Source organism: Vigna unguiculata, chromosome 2, assembly GCF_037176805.1.
Source record: "Vigna unguiculata cultivar grain cowpea cultivar isolate G323 ecotype 2 chromosome 2, ASM3717680v1, whole genome shotgun sequence".
NCBI classification, from domain to species: Eukaryota; Viridiplantae; Streptophyta; class Magnoliopsida; order Fabales; family Fabaceae; genus Vigna; species Vigna unguiculata.
Genome location: NC_140793.1, coordinates 30,556,135 through 30,571,622, shown reverse-complemented (window position 1 = coordinate 30,571,622; position 15,488 = coordinate 30,556,135). Strand labels below are relative to the sequence as shown.

Here is a 15,488-nt window from a genome sequence, read left to right as displayed (position 1 = left end):
TAAAATGACCCTTTCATTAAAAATTTGGATAAGAAGGATAATTTTATCAATAATAATAGTAACGAAATGATAAGTAATGATTGGTAAGTCGTTGAAAAATGCATTTTTTTAATTAAACTAATAAAAATACTCGTCATATATTATATATTTTATAAGAAAATGTAACAATCACATAACATAATTAAAAACGAAATTAAACTTAATTATAAAAATATTGAATACTATTTTAAAAACTAATCAACTTAATTAAAAATATCTACATTATAGAAAAACTTAAAATTTAATTAAGTTTTGAATCAATTAGCCGTTTAAACCCAAATTTATCTTTTTCACTTGTAACAGAAAGAGGTACAAGTGTGCATGAGTGTGATAAAAGCAAAGCAAAGCATATTAGTTAGCAATGCCAGGAGAAGAATCTCATCCGCAACAAAGGGCATAAAGCACACGCAATTAAAACGGGTTTAATTTAATTAATTGTGATTAAATAAAACTAAGCATATAATTAAGTATTACCATAATAGCATCAACTCCAGTCTCTCCAACAACCTGTTCCCTTCCTAATCCATTTCACCTCAACCACCCTCTCTTTCTCTCTCTCTCTCTCTCTCTCTCTCTCTTCTCTTCCCAGCATCTGCGTCGTCGTTTCGATACAAAATGCTGGGTTCAAGATTCTGCGTCCGCACCGTATCTGGCGTGGGCTCCGCCGCCGCAGATCACACGAATGCCGCCGCGGCCACCGCGGCCACCGCCCGCGCCGCTCCCAACTCTGTCGCCGTCGATTTCTCACCGCTCCACCTCCTGCCGCTCCGGTCCCGCCGCTTAGGCTGCCGCCGATCCGTCCTCATTTCCTGCAATTCCTCTCGCAGCAGATCCAGCTCCGACGGTTCTCTCGGCAACGATTATCTCGAAGCTTCTCTCCTTCTCTCAGGTTACTCACTCTCATCATTGATCGCGATGGTAGAAATAAATAAACGCAATGCTTCCTTGTGTTTGTTCACTTTTTCTGCTTTCTCAAAAACGAAAAAAGTGATTACGAATTATAATGGATTAATTGTATTACAGTAGAGTGTTGTAGTAACTCTGGTTGTTTTCATCCTTTAGGTCTATCCATGTGTATGATTGCCTGAAATTTTAATTACTTAAACTAGTGCAGAAACGTTATCGCACTATTATATGTGGAAGAATAGATTCCAAGCGGAGTCTCAATGGAAATCGTCTGCGCCGTCAATTCCCTTGTCCAGAACGGATAGTAGTTTATTGAGACATAGCTTTCTACAGCGTTTCCAGAACCCTACGATTTTTCTCAGGATTTCTTGTGATGGAGACTATATACTGCCAATTGTTGTAGGTAGGTGTCACTTGTAGACGTGCTTTTTAGTTTGTTTGACTTTTTCTGAATTTTTTGGAAAGTTCAAGTTTTATTAACTTTGTATCTTTGTTGGTTCAGGACAGATTGCTATTGAGAACCTTATGGACGCGGAATTTCAACGAGAAAGTGAGGTAATTTTAAAACTGGTCCAAGTGGTTACTCAAGTTGTGTTTATTATTATTATTATTATTATTATTATTATTATTATTATTTATTATTATGATTGATGCTTAGCATATGGTGATATTACAGGATTGTCGTGATCAGTTCCAGTTTGTGAAAAATCTAGTTGGAAGATTAGATCATGAAGTATGAAGCTGAGCATTTCCACTTACATTGATGCCTGTGGACATATTATCAATTACTGTTTTTTTGTTTTCTTTTCATTTAAGTTTTGTTTATTCTGATGCTTGCATTTTAGGTGTAGTGAAATTGCTGCAACGACTAGTATTCCACATCATTCTTTTAGCTTCATTATTTTGCCTTGCATTCATGGGATTCCGCCTGTATGTAGGAGGATCACTGTGTCATTTGCCTTGGAACTTTCCGTTGTTATGCATTCTTCCTGATCATATGTATCTCTATGTGCCTAAAATATGGCATTGATCTTGAACTTATTTTGCTTATTAAACACCCATTTCAGTTCAATTCAATTTTCAAATATACATTTGGTATTAAATAAATAATTCAATTCAATTTACACTTTCAGGTGATAATGGTGAGAATTACAGAGAGAGTGGTCAGCACTTACTTTGCTAGATTGTACATTAGCCAGGTTTTGAAAACTATTCAACTCAAATGATAAAACACCTCTCTTTTATGCTCTTTCATTATAAAACTTAATAATTCCTTCAGCCAGGGAAAAGTGATCTTATCAGTGTGGATGCACGTCCCTCAGATGCTATTAACGTTGCAAATAGATGCAAGGTATGAATTCTATGTTGACCTTGCCAATATTTGTTATCAAAACTTATGTTGAGCAAGAATCAACAGAAACTATAGTTCATCTCTTCTTATGCAAAACTCCTAGTAGAATGCATTCTGTGCATAGATGATGGAAAATCCACTTGTATGATTTTAAAGTTGATTTGTGCAGGCTCCAATATATGTAAGTAAAGAAATTGTTTTCACAGATGCCATCCGGATTGGTTATGGAATGGGCAGAGTACGTAATAAAAAGACTATTTATGATGTATTGCTTGACAGGTATTACATAGTTACTTTGTTATGTGCCAATTTTGCTGCCATAGATTTTGTGAATGAGATACTGCAAGACCGAACTCCTTTACATATTTGTTTGTCATATAAGTTAAACTTTACATGATTTCTACAGCCCCGTAGATGGTCCAGATTTGGTAGCTCAAGAACTAAGTATGATGCATAATATGCATATAGCTATCAAACAGGAAAGATTTAAAGATGCAGGTGAAATATCTTGTGTATATGATTATACTTAGTATGTGTGTTTTTTTTTATTGTGTTATGGAATGCCTAAAGCACTATAGTGTGGCTTTTGCAGCTACATGGAGAGACAAACTTGCAAATCTTCGTAAATCAGCCCATGAACACTAATTAGCTTGTTAGGTAACTGTGCCCATAATTGGTTTCGTATATTTAAACACTTGGAATTTGATGTTTTAAAAAAATTATACATTTGGAATTTGAAGTTTTAAAGGATAAAGTTGTCTTTTGTAGTTTGACTGTTGAAATTTTTTATGTGATGACAGGGTGAGTTCTGACGAAGAATGTGGGGGAATGTATGAGTAATGTGTTATTCCTGTTAATTTTTCGACGGGGATTTATTGAGGTATTGGTTACAGAAATGAAGGAAACTAGCAAAATCTTGTACAGCTATGTATTATAGTTTTCGACCCCACTTTATGTACATAAATTATTGAAATGCCAATACCTTGTAGAAGATTGTCAAGCTTCTGCCAATACCCAGAAATGACAATGATAATCTTGTATGTATTCGCTGTTCAATCCTGGACATGGGTCATGGGTATCAATGAGAATTGGCTTCTGTTTGCTTTAAATTCACAGTCAATTTTCATACTTTCCAAAAAAAGCAAGCTAATCTATACGGGTACTTCTTAATTGAGGCACCGTACAAATACAAATATGTTTAACTTACAAAATTTATTCTATTCCCCTTTAAATCAAGGGCTTTTCTATCATGCAAACTTGAATAGATTACTCTATATCCAAACAGTGTAAGTTTGTGCAAGATAAAATAAACTCTTAAATAAAATGTATACTTGATGACTTGGGTATGAACTTAGACACTATAATGAATAAATATAGCATTTTTTAAGTTGTTGATATTGATGATTTTAAATTTTTGCTTATAGTATTGATATTGATCTATGGTACTGTCTTTCCTATTGTTATTTCCAAACAAACTAAAGGTGTCTGTAACATTTTATGACAATAGTAGAATTTAAGTTATATTCAGAAAGAAATAATGTATGATGTAAATGATACATATGATTCAACAGTCAAAATTCGTCCAGAAGACTTCTTGTTGGGCTGGTTCTAGAGTTGCCTACTTGGATCAACCCATTTTTTTTGGTTGGAGGAATGTTTAGAGTGTGAAATTTGTCTTCTAAAGGTATATTTTGATATATTTTTTCCCATTATTAAAAATTACTTACTTATTTTGTGATCTTAATATTCATATAAAATAGATAAAAATATATATATTCAAAGTATTTTAAAATTAAACATGCTGATAAAATATATTAGCCTTTCATTTTTATTTTCATAGAAATTGTAGCTATCACCGAATATTTTAGAAATATTCAATCCATATCAATAAGATTTAAATAAACGTTTTAGAATAACTAAGATTTCATTTAAATAAATTACTTTTTAAATAATTTTTTATTAAAGTTAAATTATTTTTTTGGTTCTAATTTTAATTAAAATAGTTAAAGTATGTAAAAACTATTAGATTTATTAATATAGATAAAATTTTAGACATATAAAAATTTAGATCTATAATTATTAATTAAAAAAGTTAGAAAATATACAAATTTATTTTAATTAATAAAAATATTTGTATATATAATTTATAAACATTATTATATTATTAAATAATTTAACTTTCATTTAAAAAAAGAGTAAAGAACTAGTATATTATTATATTGAAATGGAATTTAATAATAATATATTAGAGTTGGTTTAAAATTAATTTTATAAATATTTAATAAAAATATCAATATAACATTATATATAAAAAATAAGATTGGTCTAATATAGAGATAACATTGTTTAATTCAGAAAAAAAAATGTGATAACGTAATTTGAACAAAAAAATAAATAAAAATAAGGACTTCATCGAAAATAAAACAATGACACTTAATATCAATATTGACACATGTTACTTTCATATTACATTGATAGTATCATGTGATACGACACTAACTTAACATGTTGATAAAAAAATAAAAATAATTAAGAAAAAACTAACATGTAACATGTAATTAATGCACTATTAAACTTATTATACATGTTAGAAGAAAAATTATTTTTTTCTTGTATGTCTAATATAAGAAATAAATTATATTGTATAAATATTAAATTATAATATCAAATAAATAAATATAAAGGTAAAAAAATTATATAAAATATTAAAATGATCATTTGTGAAACTTCAAAGTAAGTTATGAAACTAAAGAAAAAAAATCATACAAAATTTTTGGATGATCTAATAAATTAAAGGTGTGTTAGCAACTGTTTAGATGCAGCAATGGAAAATGAAGAAGCTACTTTTCGAAAGTTTATAATAACTTATATTTATATTAATTAAACAAATAAATTAATTACTTAAAATTGAATAAATATAATAAAATATTTATTCTTTATTTTAATATAATAAATACTTAAATTATATTAATAAAAATTATTATTAAAATAAAATAATTAATTTATATTTTGATGCCTTTAATATATCTTTATTTTTAGATTTTGATACTTTCAAAACATTTATTGAAAATTTATAATATAATAAATAATTAATATTATAATAATAATAATAAATATAATGTAATATCTAATGATAAATATAATTTAATAATTAATAATTAATTTAAAATATATTTAGTTAACTAATTTTATAAAAACTATTTTTTATTTATCGATCATCAAATCATTCGTACACTTTATTAAATTTTTCTTTTATTTCTTCGAATCTTTCTCTTAATCCAAACAATTTTATTTTCACCTCTTTTTATATCCATGCTCGAATAACAACAAAACAAATATGAGGACGGAAGGAATATACACAACACAAATTTATCATATTTATCATAGTCTCCATATTCAATTAAAAAATTAAATATTACTAGTATTTATACTTATATCCAAAATATATTATGAAAAGTTCATTTATCATCCATAATGAAATCACATGGTTCAACATCTAGTTTTATTATGATACTAGCATGTCACTTGCTCATGATCCCAATAGACATTTTATGATTAAACCTTTTATACAAAGTTCTGTATAAGCATGTCTCCCAAATTTATATGGACGTAGTCACAAGTTTAACAAATTTGTGTTCAACGACTTCATATTTTTTATTAGTTTTTTTAGTGCGATTCTCTTATCACCATTAAATATTTTTTTAATATATTTTAAAATATTAAAATTAGTAATATTAATCGGTGTATTATAAAAGTACAAAGAGAAAAAGAATTCAGCAAATAATCCAAATCCATATTTAAATCTCTTTCTCAAATTTTCTAGGAAGCGCAATACTTATGTAAACGCACTTGTGTCCTGTGATGAAATTTCTGATGCAGTTTATTATATGAATATGTCTCACATTTCCATAGACACCATCAAGCTTTTGTCATTCAACCTCTTCTGCATTTTCTTTGCCAGCAAGTCTTCATTACCCATACGTATTTTAAACACAACACTAAACTTTTTTTAGACACAATCTAAGTTTTTTTTTAACAGATGTTTTGTGTCAAATTGATGTATTTTCATACTGTTTATTATATTATATATCGTTATCATTGAAATTTAACATTTTTCAGGGAAGTTATAATCACAATAACAAAAAATAAAGTAATACTAAATGTATTTAGATTAAATTAATTAATTTATAGTGAAATACATAACCATAATGAAAGAGTTGTTTAGCAGTGTAATAGGAATGAAAAATGGTGTAGAGAGAAGATAGCATAGCATAGCACTAGCATAAGGAGATAAGCATGGTGGTGGTGTCATAAATTTGATGGGAGATTCGATGTGAGAAATAAAGGTGATAGTATTAAGTGTTGTCATAAATAGACAATGAAGCTACGATGAAAGGGGTTTTAATAGATTATGCAAAACAGAAAATGGAGAGAGCCAAATGGTTGTAACAGTTTGGAGGCAGTGTGAGGAGTCTTCTATCTTTGGAAGCTTATTAATGGATTTAGATTCCCTCATTTAATGTTTCTGCTCTTTCCACTCTCTGCAAGACACCTCGTGTCTCCTCTATGGCTTTCTTTACACCTTCATCATAACCAAAAAGTTCAAAACCCATTCCTTTCTTAGTTTACAACTCAAACAAATAAAATAAAAAATATATATATTCTACTGTATATTTATTTATTTCTTGAGATCGAGAATCGATGAAAAATTAGGTAGACTATTTTATTATTTGATGAAAATATAAAAAGATGAATAATAAGTTATGAAATTGATCATCACACGTTATTATGTTAATATCAAAGTTGAGTTTTTATAACTCGTAATTCCAAAAAGTTCTTGCAAAGATATATATATATATATATAATTATGGGTCTTGTTAACCATTGTTCACTGGTTAAGGATAATTAATATATATTAGATTCTATAAAAATACATAAATAAGTGTAATATTAAATAAAATTTGACCTAAAACCATTAATACAATTTTATTTTCTTTAAAGGACAAAAATGCCCATAAATATTGTATATGTATATTTAATATTTTAATTTTATTTAATATTCACAAATAAAAGTTAAAAACTAATTAAATAATAAAATAATTATATTTTAATGTTGCTAAAAATTAAATATAATTAAATATAAAGTTTAATTAAAAATCAACAAAAAATAGCGTTAAACATCTAAAAATTAAAAAAAGACGACATAAGAAAGTATAAAATAAAAAAAATAATAAAAAAACTAGTGTTAAACATCTAAAAATATTACAAAAAAAAAACAATTAAAGTGTCAATTTGAGACTTAATTGATTTTTTTTTCTTTCTAATAGAGACTTTAAAAATTTCAAGGTCTTCGTTTTGTAAAAATTTAAAAGGGTAATTTTGTCTTTATAAAATTTATTATGTTCATTTATACTATTTTAATTACTGTATTTAATTATTTGAGCTTTCAATGTAAAAATGATAATACTAAGGCACATTTATTATTCCTTAACCAGTGTCCTTAGGGAACTGGTTAGCATTCTCATATATATATATATATATATATATATATATATATATATATATATATATATATATATATATATATATATATATATATATATATATATATATATATATATATATATATATATATATATATATATATACACGAAGATTATATTTGTTTATTTCTTGTGATCAAGAATCGATGAGAAATTAGGTACATTGTTTTGATATTCGATGAAAATATAAAAAGATGAATAATAAGTTATGAGATTAATCATCATAAGTTATCATGATAATATCAAAGTTGAGTTCTTATAACTCATAACTCAAATAACTCAAAAAAGTTCTCACACAGAGAAATCTCATTTTTTTATCAAATTCATACATATATATATATATATATATATATATATATATATATATATATATATATATATATATATATATATATATATATATATATATATATATATATATATATATATATTTTGTCCTGCAAAGTGTATTTGTTCTTATTGGACGAAGATTATCCTTGATCCTCAAACTTCTCTTAATGTCTATTATGTGTAGATTGTCATCCTCAGTAATCTTTTATTCATTCTCCTTGTTTTTGTTTGGTCGGGTACATGGTATCCTCTTCTTAGTCTAATGGTTGGCCATCTGATCTACATCTACTAGGTACACTCCAATCGTTGACCATTTAATCCATTGGGTATAATATCCTTTTGTAGGATAAATTAAACAATACCCTCTACATTCAACATTAATTCTCAATAACTAATATTTAATATACATTAATATTGCATTTAATCTTTATCATATGAATCATTATCTCCTATATTTAATTAAAATATGAAAATTTATAAAGAAAATAAAAGAAGACTCCCTCATGCAATTTGGGATCCTCATTTTGGTCAACCAGCTGTAGAAGCTTTTACTTTAGGGGGTGCTATAGGCTTTGTTAATATAGCCTATTCTGGTGTTTATCAGTGGTGGTATACAATCGGTTTACGTACTAATGGGGATCTTTATACTGAAGCTATTTTTCTATTAATACTTTCTATTATATCTTTAATAGCAGGTTGGTTACAACCAAAATGGAAACCAAGTCTTTAGTGGTTTAAAAATGTTGAATCCCGCCTCAATCATCATTTGTCAGGACTATTCGGAGTAAGTTCCTTGGCTTGGATAAGGCATTTAGTTCATGTTGTAGTTTTGGGATCCGGGGGAGATGGAATAATTTATTAGATCTTTGGCCACACCTCGAGGGATTAGATCCATTTTTTACATGTCAGGAAAATCTTTATACTCAAAACCCAGATTCCAATAATCATATATTTGGTACTCCTCAAGGAGCAAAAACTGCTATGCTAACACTTCTCGATTATTAATTTATCCGCAAACTCAAAGTTTATGGTTAACTGATATTGCATTATATCAATAATTATTAAGGAGGGATATTATTTATGGAACATAAACTCAATCTATATCAACAAAGAATAACACTTTAATTACAAATCTTAAAATAAGATAATAACTTTATGAATTTTGATCCTTATACGAAATTTAATTTTCTTATAAGTCAATGTAAAATTTACACCTACATCTTGATTCCCTACAATTTCATATATATTACATCATGTATATCATAAGTACATTAAGAATTTATTTTATACACATATACATACCATGAGTTTAGAATGTTAAAATGATTCAACCGATTCATTGTAATTTAGTTAAAAAATAAGTTAATTCAATTAGTCTTACTTTTTAGTTGATATAAATATAAAGATAACAATTAAAAGTTAAAGTGTCAATCACTTAAAGCATTCCGACTATTCAAAAATATTAAAAAACATTTCAATCCTTACAAAGAATCTAATTATCAACTTATGTAATTAAAAATAATAAATAATTACAATATATAAATGAAAAAGCAAAATAAAGAATTACTGTTAATAAGTAAACTGAATTTAATTTAATCCATCTAAAACGAATTGACTGTTTTTCAGTGAATTGCATTGACTCGCAAGTTTAACAACTAGAGGAAAAATTAATGAATTAAATAAATTTAAAAATTATTATGTTTTAAAGTTAAAATACTCTATTGTAATTAATAATTAAAATTTGATTTATAAGTGTTATTAATTTATATTATAGTAATATTTATATTTATATTTATATTTATATTTATATTAAGATCTAATATTTGAAATTATTTATTATTTTAATTTGTAATTTACAAAAAAAAAAATCGTCGAAGGAAAGAAAAGTAAATAAATATCAACTTGCTCACCAAATTAATGAGAAAATCCTTATTTTGCCAACTATAATTTTTTTAAGGAAAGTTGCTAACCATGTAATTCCTTATCTGTATATTTTAAGACTTCGATCTATATTTTTTATCCAATAAAATAAACAAATTTAACCTTACTTATGAGAAAATGACGTCCTCATATTTTAAATAGGCAAAAAAAATATGGGTTCGAATTAATTTTATATTTAGTCCAATTTTGAAAGATACATTTTTTAAATTTAGATTTCAAAAAATTATATAAAAATACTTTTCAAACTTTATTACATGTAAATGCTACAATTAAGATAAAAAATCATTCTTCAAAATAAAAACTTTAATTCAAAATTTTTAATTAGCTGAATTTACAATTTTACATTTTTATTACCTGAATTTCATGACTTTTAAATATATTTTTTCAACACCACATGTTACATCTTAAAATCATTAACTAATTAACAACATCTATAGTTTTTGTTTAATGTTTGATGTTTATTGATTAATTAGTTAATATATTTACAAGAGTGGGAATTTGTTTACCCTATACTTCCTTATTTTCATAAGATATTTTAGAAAAGATGTTGTTTAAAAGATAAATCAATCTAAAGTTTTGTCTTGAGTAAGGATGACTAATGCTAAGTATTAATTTATCAATATGATCTTTTTGATGTTTAGATTGATGACTTAAATTAAAATAATTCATAATTGTTAAGTTATTAATAGAAACATATGCATATTCATATATGTTTGTTCTTTTTTCTATTAATGAATAAAATTATTATGATTGTTATATTATAATTATATAATTAAATATAAATAATTTTTATAATTTTTTAAGTAGTTTTTATTTATTTTGTAGTTAACTTTTTAAGAATTAAAATAACAGTAAAGTTAAAAAAAAATATCAAATCGAAGAAATAGTTACATTTAAACGAACGTTTACTTAAAAATAGAATATTAATAAAACAATTAATTTAATTTTAAAATAAAAAATAATATTAATAAATTAATTATTTTAATTTAAAAATAAAATTGAAAAAATAAATATGAACATAAAAGAGAATATTCTTTTTTATGTGTATATAGATATTGATTATAATAAAAATAATTAATTAAACAAAATTAAATATTTGTTGAAGTATTTTTGTTTTCCTAAACGTTAAATACGTCTATAATCATCTTAAAATTAGAAATATTTTAAATTTAAAATTTTCTCTGTCATTGTAGAATGACGATAACGACTATTCCCTCTATATAATAAACAAGGCATTTAAGGTTGTCTCCCCTAAACAAGAAAAAAATTTAATTATTTAATTCTCAATCCAATTTTACTCACTTTATACATAGTCTACTCTTTTCATTTTTGTATATATTGATTAAATTAAATTGAACTCATAATATTTAAGAAGCAACTTGATATAGGCTTCTTACTCTCTGTAATTATTTTCTTAATTATCGAATTATACTACATTAATAGTCATTTTACAAATTATACATTTATTTTTTTAAATTGAAAGATAATTCAATTACTTTTTCTTAATGTAATCAATAAATGAACTGCATGTTATATTTATTCATTATTAAGTGATTTCTTCTTTTACTTCTTCAATTGCATTTACTACAAGCATTCTCTTAATTATTTTAATTACCAAATTATTATTACACGTGACAATCAAGTTGGTAAACTCAAATATTGTTAGCGATTTTTTGTCACAAATTTCACAATTTGATTTATTTGTGAAAGTATCAAATTGTAATATTTGTTGAAAATATCACTGATAAATTATAAGATATTTTTGTCGATAACTTATCATTATAATTATCGAGGAAAAAAATTAATATCGTCTATCGATAAATTACAATTCATATTATCAATGAATGTTTTCTTCAATAACTTAACATTACAAGTACTAGTAGTCTCAATTTGTTGGTAAATTTGTCAGCAATTTGGGCGACAATTTTATCGTTCAATTTGATGAAGTTTTTTATATATTAAAGGGAGATGGGTAAGAAGAAGAGGAGAAGAAAAATAAGATAAGTGGAGGAGAAGGTGGTGACATGGGGATGACTATATGTGAAGCGATGGTGGCTTGATGGTGACATGAAGGCACGACGATGACATGGTGGTGGTTGTTGGAGATAGAAAATGAGGTGGAGGAAGAGGAAGACAAATTGGAAGGAGAGAAGAAGGAGTTGGAGGTGGCAGTGGTGACATTACAGTGATGAGGAGGAAGAAGATGAAGAAATGAAGAAAAAACATAAGAGAGGGAAGGAGGAGACTCATTCGCATATTTTATCAACAGATGTTACTAATGGTCAAAATCTGATAGTAATTGATATATATTTATCGACGGATTCATGGTCATCAATAATTATCAATCAATTTCTCCAACTGCCATAAAAGTTTACCGACAACCACTTCATTGACGAATTTTTAACCATCATTTGGTTCGTGAACATAATTTTATGACAAATTTACGTTGTTAATAATGGATTATACATGTTAATAATATGCAATTTTCTTGTTTTATTTATCTTTAACTAATAAAGTTTATTTTTTTATTTTCAAAAATAAAATTTTGATAATAATAATGGATTTAATAAAAAAAAATCGGATGCACTGATATTTTAAACCTAATCACATTAAATTATATAGTAACCAATACTTAAATAATATTGGATAAAGAATATATAACGATATTCAATAAAAAAAAACTTATTTAACCATTTTATAATTATCAGTACCTTTGTTTTTCATCGTCATGTATAATTGTATTGTTCCTGGAGAAAAGTCTTTTCGTTTATTTTACTATAGTACTTGTAATAATCCAAAAAATTGTGAGAAGCAAAGTGTTTAATTATTATATTGTCCATGCAACATTAATAATTATATGTGAAAGTGAAAATGTCCTTCTTGGTTAGTTAAATATTTTCACCATTATCATATACTTAATGCTAAATGTTATGATGACAAAAGATATTTACATGATAAAATGAATTAAAAGTTATATATATATATATATATATATATATATATATATATATATATATATATATATATATATATATATATATATATATATATATATATATATATATATATATCATAAAAGAGTGTTCTTCTTCGTCACTCAAATATTCTCATCAATATCATAAATTTTTTGTTTGAATAAAATGAATTTTGACTTTAAAAAGTTAAACATGTTTTAGTCTTTTAAAATTTAGTAAAAATTAAAATTATTTTATTTTCAAAATTTTGACTCAATTTAGTGTCTCAATTTTAGAAATGTGTGGATTTATCTTTTTAACCAATCCTTGTCAAGTTTATTTAATATTTTAAATGTGTTTCATGATACATTTGAGTTGTTTACACCATTTGATACATTTCTGCTTTAATGGTAGTCGATCGAGAACTGCGTTTGAAATATCAAATAAACTTAGTAAAATTTTGTTAAAAGAAAAATTTTGTTGAGAAAAACTAAATTTACACATTTCTAAAGTCGAGTCACTAAATTTGACCAAAATTTTGAAAAGAGAATGCTAATTCCAATTTGCATTGAAAGTGAAAGAACAAAAAATTTATATTGAAAAAAATATTAATACTAGTATATCAGAAATTAAATATTAACTATTTTGAGATAAACTATAAATATTACTTATTTTTTACGGTAAAAATATTATAATAAAAGAATAATTATAAAAATAAAACCGTTTATGTTATCAAAATTTACATTAAAATTGTACAAAATTGTATATGTAACTATACAGTTATCTGTAGTTATTTTTTATAATGTTATAATTATATGATAAAAAACACGTAATTTTTAAATAAAATACAAATTAGTTATTAAATATTTTAATTTTTATTAACAATTACATAACAATAGGAACTAAAAATTTATTAAGAAGATAAAGATAAAAAAAAGAAAAAGAAAAAGAAAAATGTATAAAAATTAGTTAATAAATCTAATCTTACTATTAATTGTTATAGATAAATTAAATAAAAGTTGGATTGGAGGTTATTTTAGAGAAAAAAATAAATAAAAAACTATCTGGATAAGCATTAGGGTCTAGATAATAAAGAAATTAAATAAAATTATTGTTTTCAGTATAAATATTAGTTTTTTTAAAGGGAAGAAAGGTAGATAGAAAGAAAAAAATGCTTAGGTTCTGACAAAACAGTTGAGACGGTGGAAGAAAAAAGTTCGGATAAAATCAAGAATTCAATCTGAAGTTGAAAACAACGGTTGTGATACAACATTAAAAGCGTTATGTTTTGGGTTAAGAAATGGAAAACAACGGTAAGGCGTTTTAATGCTCTGTCGCTGCTTTTTGCTTTGGTAGTCGGGGCCTTTAAATGCCATTTTCAGAGTCTCTTAAACACTCTCCCCACACATTCTACTATAAAACCCTCCTTCGATCGAACGATTTCATCGAACAAACATAATTACTTTTCTATGATGTAGCTATTGTGCTATTGTCTCGGCTCATTCAAACCTTAAATTTTTTTTTTATTTTGAGGTTTTGATTGAGCCGTGCCAATATCTCAATGCTATTTCATCTTTTCTTGTCTGGTACAAGGTCAAACACAAATACGGAGGTAGTTAACTCCCTTTCGCTGCTTTCAATTCTTTGTTTGTTACATGTGAATCCGCTACATATCAATGTTGGCTTAATAGACAGAGAAAAATTCATTTTATAGTGGAAAAGTATTTGTTTAAATGATCACTACCATTTCTTTTGCTAATTTTACATTTTGTTTACGATAATGTATTGTTACGATAATGTATTGTTACGGAGGGAGTAACTTTTTGTCATTTGTATTTTTTTTTGTTTTCTGTGTTTTGTATTGTACTGTTTTTCTTATTTTTTCATTCCTGGTTCTTAACCGTAACCAGCTTCAAAAGGCTTTTTTTTTTCAGATTTTTATAAATTTGTTGTTGTTGGATACTGTGATCCTCTCATTATATTGACGCAACTCCACATCAAACTGGTTTAAAAAATTTATTTTTATTACATTTCAACTATTATATGTCAATCTAGATTTATTTTATAGAAGCTAAAAACAAACTGATGAATGGACAAAAGAGTTTTTTATTTTAATTAATGTTATCCTTATTAAAATTTTTATAATTTTGGTTGTTTATTATTTGTTTTATTGAAAGTAATTAATATTATATTAAAAGATAACATAGTTATTTCACTTCTCGACGTTTATGTTTTTAAAACATTAAATATTTCTGTGTTTAATTTTTGTTATTTATTGTATCATTTTATTGAAAGTATAAATAGATAAAAGTAATTAATATTACATTAAAAGCTAACATATTTATTTCACTTTTCGACGTTTATGCTTTTAAAACATTAAATGTTTTTGTGTTAATTTTTGTTATTTATTATCTCATTTTATTG

General features: G+C 25.3%; 1 protein-coding gene across 2 annotated transcripts; it reads left to right on the top strand.

The window, feature by feature from the left end:
- Positions 1–549: 549 nt before the first annotated feature.
- On the top strand, positions 550–3,405 carry LOC114166785 (Wound-responsive family protein). 2 transcript variants are annotated; one of them, XM_028051616.2, is made up of 10 exons: positions 551–928; positions 1,154–1,348; positions 1,448–1,500; positions 1,622–1,678; positions 2,079–2,144; positions 2,225–2,296; positions 2,466–2,575; positions 2,703–2,794; positions 2,889–2,953; positions 3,097–3,405. In XM_028051616.2, the coding sequence occupies exons 1-9, from the start codon at positions 655–657 to the stop codon at positions 2,939–2,941; spliced, it is 972 nt and encodes a 323-aa protein (XP_027907417.2). In that variant the 5' UTR covers positions 551–654; the 3' UTR covers positions 2,942–2,953; positions 3,097–3,405. The 2 variants fall into 2 exon arrangements, with proteins under 2 accessions (XP_027907425.2, XP_027907417.2); XM_028051624.2 differs by lacking the exon at positions 1,622–1,678 and having other exon boundaries at positions 550–928.
- The last annotated feature ends 12,083 nt before the right edge of the window (positions 3,406–15,488 follow it).